The sequence below is a fragment of the Eublepharis macularius genome, chromosome 4, assembly GCF_028583425.1.
Source record: "Eublepharis macularius isolate TG4126 chromosome 4, MPM_Emac_v1.0, whole genome shotgun sequence".
Taxonomy (NCBI): Eukaryota; Metazoa; Chordata; class Lepidosauria; order Squamata; family Eublepharidae; genus Eublepharis; species Eublepharis macularius.
In genome coordinates this window covers 176,442,110-176,451,421 of record NC_072793.1, presented here as the reverse complement: position 1 = coordinate 176,451,421, position 9,312 = coordinate 176,442,110, and the positions used below count along the sequence as shown (strand labels likewise).

The 9,312-nt window shown below is 42.2% G+C and overlaps 1 protein-coding gene across 1 annotated transcript; it reads right to left on the bottom strand.

Moving 5' to 3' along the window:
- Positions 1-6,920: 6,920 nt before the first annotated feature.
- LOC129327208 (zinc finger protein 239-like) lies at positions 6,921-8,327 on the bottom strand. The gene is made up of 2 exons (XM_054975698.1): positions 8,090-8,327; positions 6,921-8,005 (listed from the first exon to the last, which is right to left on the bottom strand). Exons 1-2 carry the CDS (start codon positions 8,295-8,297, stop codon positions 7,071-7,073), a joined length of 1,143 nt encoding a protein of 380 aa, XP_054831673.1. The 5' UTR covers positions 8,298-8,327; the 3' UTR covers positions 6,921-7,070.
- Positions 8,328-9,312: the final 985 nt, after the last annotated feature.

Genomic DNA, 9,312 nt, shown 5'->3' with positions numbered 1-9,312 from the left:
TTTGAAAGACGCTTACTTCCATGTTCGTATCAGAGCAGGGGATGAATGGAAAACCGCTTTTAACACGCCCCTCGGCCAATATGAATATTTAGTTATGCCATTTGGCCTGGCTGGGGCCCCTTCGGTTTTCATGTCCATGATCAATGAAGTACTACATTAATTCGTATACAAAGGGGTTGCGGTGTACCTAGATGATGTTTTAATTTATTCAGAGTCAGAGGAAGAACACGTAGAACTTGTAAAAAAGGTCTTGACCACTCTAATGTGTAACAAACTGCCCATCAAGCTATCTAAATGTGAGTTCCACAAAACAGAACTCACTTATTTAGGCTACTGCATCTCCAAAGATGGCTTGAAAATGGACCCGGGCAAAGTACAAGCAGTACAAAATTGGCAAACCCCCGCTACCCGCAAAGAGCTACAATCCTTTTTGGGCTTTGCCAACTTCTATAGAGAATTCATTGCGAACTTTGCTCAAATTACACTCCCTCTAACCGAACTGTTAAAAACCAAAGACAAGGGGGACCAAGCCAAAAAACCGAGTGCCAAATTGCCTTGGACACCAGAATGCCAAGCAGCATTTAACCACCTCAAAACACAGTTTGTTTCAGAACCCGTTCTGCAACACCCCGATGAAAATCGCCCCTTTGTGGTGCAGGTCGACGCCAGCAACACCGCAATTGGAGGCGTACTTTTGCAAAGGGGGGAGGACGGGAAACTCAAGCCCTGTGCCTTCCTATCCCGAAAATTTTCTGAAGCAGAAAGAAATTGGAATGTTTGGGAACAAGAGGCTTTTGCTGTAAAAGCAGCTCTTACTGCCTGGAGACATTGGTTAGAAGGAGCCCGTCATCCTTTCGAGGTTTGGACGGACCACAAGAATTTGGAAGCCTTACGCAGCCCCCGGAGACTAAATGCCAAACAGCTGCAGTGGGCGGAGTACTTTTCTAAATTCAATTTCACTTTAAACTTTTTACCGGGCAAGACTAACTTTCTCGCTGATGCTCTATCACGCATGCCCCAGCACAAAAGCAAAAGGGAGGAGACAGTAGACACCGTCTTTTCGCCTACGCAATTAGGGGGTGTGGTGACCACACGCAGTCGCACAACCCAACCCCCTCAACCCGATCAGGGGTGGAGACTAAAACTGAAAGCTGAAGTGGAAAAGGAAGGGGGGAACGTGCCCAAAGACAAACTGCAACAATCCAAACAAGGGGAATGGCTTTGGGGAGACCGCTTTTATGTACCCAAAAGTTTAAGAAAGGAAGTTTTGCAATGCTGTCACGATGCCCCTACGGCAGGACACTATGGGTACTTAAAAACACTTCATTTAGTACAACGTCAATTTTGGTGGCCAGGCATGCGCAAAGACATTTCCCAATATATAGCGTCCTGCCCCGTTTGCCTCAGTGCCGAATCCCGCAAAGGCAAACCACCGGGACTATTACAACCTTTAGAAACACCAAGCAGACCGTGGGAAGTAATATCCATGGACTTTATTACTGATTTACCCCCCTCCAAAGGTCACAACTGTATTTTAGTCGTAGTGGATTTATTCTCCAAACAATCTCATTTTATACCTTGCACCACTATACCTTCAGTTCAAAAACTAGCTGATATCTTTCTAAAGCACATTGTAAAACTACATTCTTTTCCATCAAAGGTGATTTCGGATCGCGGCGGACAATTCGTTGCCAACTTCTGGCGGGAGCTTTTACTAATGCTGGGTATTGAACAAGGTTTAAGTTCAAGCCATCATCCTCAAACCGATGGACAGTCAGAAAAAACTAATCAAATATTAGAACAATTCCTCCGCTGTTATATTAATTTTCAGCAAGACAACTGGGTCGATTTGCTCCCCCTGGCAGAATTCTCTTACAATAACAGCATACACGCCTCCACAGGAGAAACTCCCTTCAAAGTAGTTTATGGCTTTCACTTCAAACCCTTCCCGTTTGAAGCGCTCCCCCCTCCTACTTCAGCATCCAGAGACGTCACCGAATGGTGGGGGGAAGCTGCTCAGCAATGGACTCAAATTAGAAAACACCTCGATAAAGCCAAACAGGATTACAAAAAGTATGCTGACCGCCACCGTGCAGCTGAATGGGATTTACAACCCGGTGATCTTGTCTATCTTTCCACAAAGAATCTGAAAGTAACCCAAACCAGCCGCAAACTGGCTTTGAAATTCCTAGGACCTTTTCCTGTTCGTAAAGTAATCAACAAAGTGACTGTTGCCCTAGATTTACCAAAGAATTTACGCTACGTACATGATACCTTCCATGTCAGCCTGTTGAAACGAGCTCCTCCAGCAAACCACTGGCACACCCGTGCCCCTCCTATTCCCACTCTAATTGATGATCAAACCCATTACGAAGTACAACAAATTTTGGACTCTAAACTAAAAAGAAATCAGCTGTTTTACCTCATCAGGTGGAAGGACTTTGACTCTGGGTTTGATGAATGGGTGAACTCTGTGCATGTTCATGCTCCTAGATTAATCAAGGCATTCCATAATCGCTATCCACATAAACCTGGGGGGGAAGCATCTTAGAGGGGGCAGAATGTCATGCTCAGAAAACTTTCATGTATGCTATTACCAAAGAGACTCCATTTTAATCCTTTCAGTGTTATGAGTGCTTTCTTCACAGGTGCCAAGATGTTCCCAAGCAGCTATCTCACAGAGGAGGGTTGTTTTGGCTACCGCTGTTCCAGCCTTGAAGAACTTTCACTTTCCTGACTTCAAAGGGATTGTTATGAGAACTATGGGGGGAGGTTGGGCCTGCTGGGATCTGTTACTCTGTACCTCATGCTTTGCCTGTCATTGGTAACAATTCACATGTACCATCCTGAATATTGTATTCAGGCTCGTGGACTATAATGCATTCTTTCTTCAGTAAACTTTTGAAAACAACGGGCTTTTGTCTGATTGCAGAAGGTAGTCTGGAGTAAGGACATTATCTAGCCACAGTTCTGACACACTAAGGTGAAAGCTTTTTTCACAGTCCAGGCATTTTTACATTTTTCTCTCCTGTATGAATTTCTTTATGGCAAGTAAGGTGCAAACTCTGCTTGAAACTTTGCCCACACTTTAGGCATTAGTATGGTGTCTCGTCTGTGTGATTTCTGTGATGGGAAGTAAGATTGTCATTCCAACTAAAGCTTTTTCCACACTCCAGGCATTTATACGGTTTCTCCCCTATGTGAATTCTTTGGTGGGAAGTAAGTTTGCTGCTCCGACTGAAGCTTTTTTTTCAAGGCATTTATACAGTTTTTCCCCTGTGTGAATTCTTTGGTGGGAATTAATACTTCCATGTTCACTGAAGCTTTTTCCACTCTTGAGGCAGTTATCTTGTGTGATGGATTCAGCTTCAAAAGTTGAGATTGCCAGACAGTAAGAGTATGATTGATATGTTAAGCTACATTACAGCGATATGAAACTGTGAAGATTTAAGAAATAATGCCAAAGCCCTGGTGGTCCAGGGGTGGGAGGCGGCCAGTTCCAGTGCCATAAACGGTACTAAAATTTGAGAAGGAGATAGTTGCTGCTGCTCCAGGCTCTACATCCACAGAGGACAGTTTGTCGTACTGGGGCTAGCCTCTTCCTCCTCTCTTCTTGGCTTTCTGGTTTGAAGCATGAGGGAGGGCACTTTGGAATGGACATAACATCAATTGAAGCCAGGGAGGGGCCTACATTTAACCATATGCCTAAATCAGAGAGACTGGCACTCCGTAGATTGGCACAGGATGAGTTCATTATTATCAAAGAAGAGGATAAGGGGGGAGCCATAGTAGTAATGAACAAATCAGATTATATGTTGGAACTCAAAAGACAACTTGCAGATGGGAATAATTATTTGCCTATTTCCTCGGATCCAGTTAGAAGAATAGGCTTTCTCATTAAGGTTACGGTGGACGAGGCTTTGGCTTTGGGATATATCACGGAAGCAGTACATAAAGAACTGGTTAACACGTCCCCTAGAACTCCGGCCCTATATATTTTGCCAAAAATCCATAAGGAGGGTTTTCCACCACCAGGTCACCCCATAGTACCTGGGCGTAACTTGATCCTAGAACCACTATCCAGATATCTGGATTTTTTCCTGCAGGGTGTTGTTAAAAAACTACCGACTTTTTTGTTAGACACCAGAGACTTTATATGCAAAATAGAGGGCTTTAAGGTACCATTGGGTGCACTGTTAGTCACCCTTGATGTCTCTTCACTATATACTAATATCCCGCATGAGGAGGCACGGGCAGTAGTGATGGAAGCGTTAGAGCAGAGGGAAGATCCAAACCCACCTACCTTCTTTTTGATTTCACTCTTAGAAATAGTACTTGAGAATAATTATTTCTGAGTTGCAGACAGATTTTTTCTGCAAGTAAGAGGAGTCGCTATGGGCTGCTCTGCAGCTCTTAGTGTCACAAATTTATGGGCAGGCTGGAGCATGATTACTTTTGTAATCCTACAAACAACCCATATTGGAAGGAGATCCTTATATTTGTTCGCTATATAGATGATTTGTTCCTGGTGGTGAATAATATAAATATTGTTGAGTTGGGAAACTGAATGAAAGACGTTCATCCGAATATAAAATTTACCTGGCAAGCGAGCAATGAAAGTGTGACTTATTTGGATGTGACAGTATATCGAACTGAGGAAAGCACACTGGCCGTATGCCCTTATAAGAAAGTAACTGATAAAAATTCTTTCCTACATTATAGATCGTTTCACCCTGGGCATTTAAGATCTAATTTGCCGTTTGGCCAGTTACTCAGGGCTAAGAGAAATTCAACCAACCCAGGTGACTTTGATAAGGAAAGAAGTAGGATGCAGGAGGACTTTAAGAGACGAGGTTATCCTGACAGGGTGCTGCATAAGGCCATACAACATGCTAACAATACAAAGAGAATTGAGATGTTAACATCTAGGGAACGTCCACATATGGAGAGTCTGGTAGGAGTTTTTGATTACAGCAGTATGGCCAACCGTATCAGACGGATCATCCTCAAATACTGGCCATTAGTGGAGGATATTCTGGGTTGCCAGGACTCCCCCTTAATAGCCTTCAGAACACAAAACATTAGGGACCTTATCATTCATTCGGATTTGTGCCAAAATAACAAGAACTATTCCATGGGACTCCCTTCAGGCTTACATAAATGTGGGAGATGTAAACAGTGCTCCCTAATTATGACAAGGGATGAAGTGGAACAGCTGGGCATTAGAACCACACGTGAATTTGTTAATTGTAACACGGAGGGTGTAGTTTATCTATTAAAGTGCCCGTGCGGTTTTTTGTATGTGGGGAGCACCACCCATTCCATCAAAATTAGACTGAATGAACATCAATCACGAATAAAGAACAGGGTAGAAGCTCCACTAGTCCAACATTACTTAGAAAAAAAACACAGCGAAATTGACATGTGGCTCAGTGTGTTGTTTAAAGCTAACACCAAGGTCCCGTTAATTGTTACAAGGGAACTGCGCAGGAAGGAGACTTTCTGGATTTATAGGTTAAACAGCATGACACCCAGAGACTTAAACATGAGTAATGATTTTTCATGCTTTCTGGGCTGATTCACCACGTCTGCAGGGTTTGTTTTAAAAGTAGACTCTTAACAGCAAGAAGGCATGGTTGGAAGCTTCTATAAAGCTAAATGTATGAATAGATGTAATAACGACACAGGAAATGATTGTATCAGTGGGTACCTAAGAGACGACTGAAGAATTTATACGTGAGTGTTGTTAATAACTTTTGTAATATATATGTAATTTGTAATTTATGGTAACTACATGCTCATGTTTCATGGATTTACAGTATTTTTCCAGTGACTGTAGTCTTTGAAAAAGAGATTCTTGAAACAGGCGTGATAAGGATCTAGACCACCCGTTAGAGGAATTATTATCACAGAAGAATTGATTTGTTACACAACAAATATTCAAGGACTTTTCATTCTGTGAACTCTACCGTCAACTGTCAAGTACTATTGGAATTGTACTACCACATGTTTGGAGCGTTGGGCGTCTTGGAGATTGAGTGGCATTATAAGGACTGGTGTTTGTATGGTGCTACATGAGCATTTGCACTTTATCTATATGTGCAATTAGAATGATAAAAAGCACTTTGAGCACTCAGCACTTTATTGTTATTAATGTAAAGAAGATACTAGACGCCTGAACAAATGTAACTTCTGACGTGTTGATTTATTACATGTGGTTTTTTCCTATGATATTTATTGACTTATATACATATGTAAAGCTAGGAATAAATTTACAGACATAAGTTATAACGTTGGTAATAATTTTCTTTGTGCAATCAATTTTTCGCACTCCAGGCATTTTTCCAATTTTCTCTCCTGTATGAATTTCTTTATGGCAAGTTAGGTGCAAACTCTGCTTGAAACTTTGCCCACACTCTAGGCATTAATATGATGTCTCATCTGTGTGATTTCTGTGATGGGAAGTAAGGCTGTCATTCCAACTAAAGCTTTTTCCACACTTGAGGCATTTATATGGTGTGACAAATTCAGCTTCAAAAGTTGAGATTCCCAGACAGTAAGAGTATGATTGATATGTTCCACCCCTCACCCCATTTTGCGAGGCTGAATTGCAGTTGGGGATGGAACGTTGATAGGCTGACAGTTGGCGCAGATGGAAAAGTGAAAGGGAGTTGGAGTCTGGCTTTTGACCAGGGAGGGTCAGCCAGTAAATCCTCTATGTGAGGAAGTAATGTTTGTGAAGCACTTTTAGTCCTTGGACTAAAGTGGGAAAAACCAGCACTAACTGCTGCTTAGACTCAAGAGATCTTAGAATTACAGTGGGCCAAGGAACTGGGTAGAAAGGAGTCTCACCTTCAGCACCAGGAACACAGTTATTGCTCATAACTATAACACCTACTCAGTATCTACAAAGGGTTTGATTCAGTGGAGCACTCTTATGTCTGGAGAGGAGGGAAAATCATACTGTGCCTGTGATTTAAAAGTAGAGCATTTGTAAAGCAGGGTCAACCTCTGAAAGACACCAACAACTTAGAGAGATGGCAAGTGTTTTGTGCCTCACACCAGTGAAGTTACTGTACATGTGGTTTCTCCCCTGTGTGAATTCGTTGGTGGGAAGAAAGATGGTGACTCTGTCTAAAGCTTTTTCCGCAGTCCAGGCACTTATACGGTTTCTCCCCTGTGTGAATTCGTTGATGGACAGTAAGATTTCCCGGGTCAGTAAAGCTTTTACCACACTCGAAGCATTTATGTAGTTTCTGTCCTGTGTGAATTCTTTGATGGACAGTAAGATTTCCACTCTCACTAAAGCCTTTACCACACTCCAGGCATTTATATGGTTTCTTCCCTGTGTGAATTCTTTGGTGGGAAGTAAGTTTGGAACACCGAATGAAGCTTTTTTCACACTCCAGGCATTTATATGGTTTCTCCCCAGTGTGAATTCTTTGGTGGAAAGTAAGGCTGTCATTCCACCTGAAGCTTTTCCCACACTCCAGGCATTTATATGGTTTCTCCCCTGTGTGAATTCTTCGATGGCCAGTAAGACTTCCACTGTCACTGAAGCCTTTTCCACACTCCAGGCATGTATATGGTTTCTCCCCTGTGTGAATTCTTTGATGGGACGAAAGGTGGTCCCTCCGACTGAAGCTTTTCCCACACTCCAGGCATTTATATGGTTTCTCCCCTGTGTGAATTCTTTGATGGGACGAAAGGTGGTCCCTCCGACTGAAGCTTTTCCCACACTCCAGGCATTTATATGGTTTCTCCCCTGTGTGAATTCTTTGATGGGACGAAAGGTGGTCCCTCCGACTGAAGCTTTTCCCACACTCTAGGCATTTATATGGTTTCTCTCCTGTGTGAATTCTTTGGTGGACAGTAAGATTCCCACTGTCACTAAAGCCTTTTCCACACTCCAGGCATTTATACAGTTTCTCCCCTATGTGAATTCTTTGCTGGGAAGAAAGTTGGTGATTCCAACTGAAGTTTTTTCCACACTCCAGGCATTTATGTGGTTTCCCCCTTGTGTGAATTCTTTGAAGGACAGTAAGACTTCTACTCTCACTAAAGCTTTTTTCACACTCCAGGCATTTATATGGTTTCTCCCCTGTGTGAATTCTTTGGTGGAAAGAATGGTAGTTATTCCGACTGAAGCTTTTTCCACACTCCAGGCACTTATGTAGTTTCTCCCCTGTGTGAATTCTTTGATGGACAGTAAGACTTCCACTCTCACTGAAGCCTTTCCCACACTCCAAGTGTTTATATTTTTTCTCCCTGGTTTGAGTTCTTTGATGAGAATTCATATTGATATACGAATTTTCTGAAAATTTTTCTTCTCGTGCAGGGACTTTATTCTGGTTTTCTCCTTTGTATATTTCTGTAATTAATGGAGCTTCATGAGAGTCACCACCCTTTAACTGACTGGAATTACTCCTCCCTTTCCACTCCTTATTCCTTAGGATATCGCAGTATGGAAGGTTCTCATTCACATCTGGATAAGTCTGTTCTTTTTCTGTTGCTGGATATTCTTTTGTTTCATATGTAGACTCTGACAGACTTCCTCCTGAATGAAAAAAGAAACCAGGCATTAATACAGGTGGGGGTGGGGAGGGTTGGAGAGCTTGAATTTTAAGGAATTGACTAAATGAACTGCTGTTGGGAATGAAAGAAAAGAAAGGTTTGGCATGTGTACACAACTCAAAAAATGTTTAGTAATACACCCGTACTTCTTTCTCTTCCACAAAGATCTAGGGAGAATATCTCTGGAAGAGTTCAGCCCAAGGCCTCTCATTGGAGAATAAAACTTGGTTCTCCAGCTGAAAGAAAGGGAGAATGGTGGAGGGAGGTATCAATTTTAGTTTAGAATGACAACCCGAACCTTGTTGAGTTCCTGATTGTTTCTAGAAAAATCCCTGATGGCAGAGATGAACTGCCAACAAAACAATCAAAAGGACTGGTCTCAACCATCTGAAAATACAAGGTCCCAAAAGACCACACTAACAATATAGAATTTTATTCTTCAAAGTGCGAGTGTAAAGTGAAAATTTTTTTTCAATAATTTATAATCTGCTCCATGCATAGGTATTCAGACCCAGTGCTCAATAGTCTAATATAACAGTTCCAATTCCTAAATGATGATAGGCAACAAGAGTATGAAATCTGTTGTTTCTTCTTCTGTAAGCAAAAGCCGTCATTGGAGAACGGCAAAGAAATCCCCACGAGAGACAGGATGGAATATAGGTCTCCTGGGCAGTTGGCAACGGGAGCGCTAGCAGTTGTAACAGCCCGTTTCATGTTGTTGCACTTTATCGTGCTTGT

Excerpts from the sequence above, each read along its gene's own strand:
- LOC129327208 (XM_054975698.1), bottom strand. The coding sequence starts at position 8,297 with ATGAATTCTCATCAAAGAACTCAAACCAGGGAGAAAAAATATAAACAC. Across the intron at positions 8,006-8,089 it reads TCACACAGGGGAGAAACCAT|ATAAATGCCTGGAGTGTGGA; the intron begins ATAAATGCCTGG and ends GGGGGAAACCAC.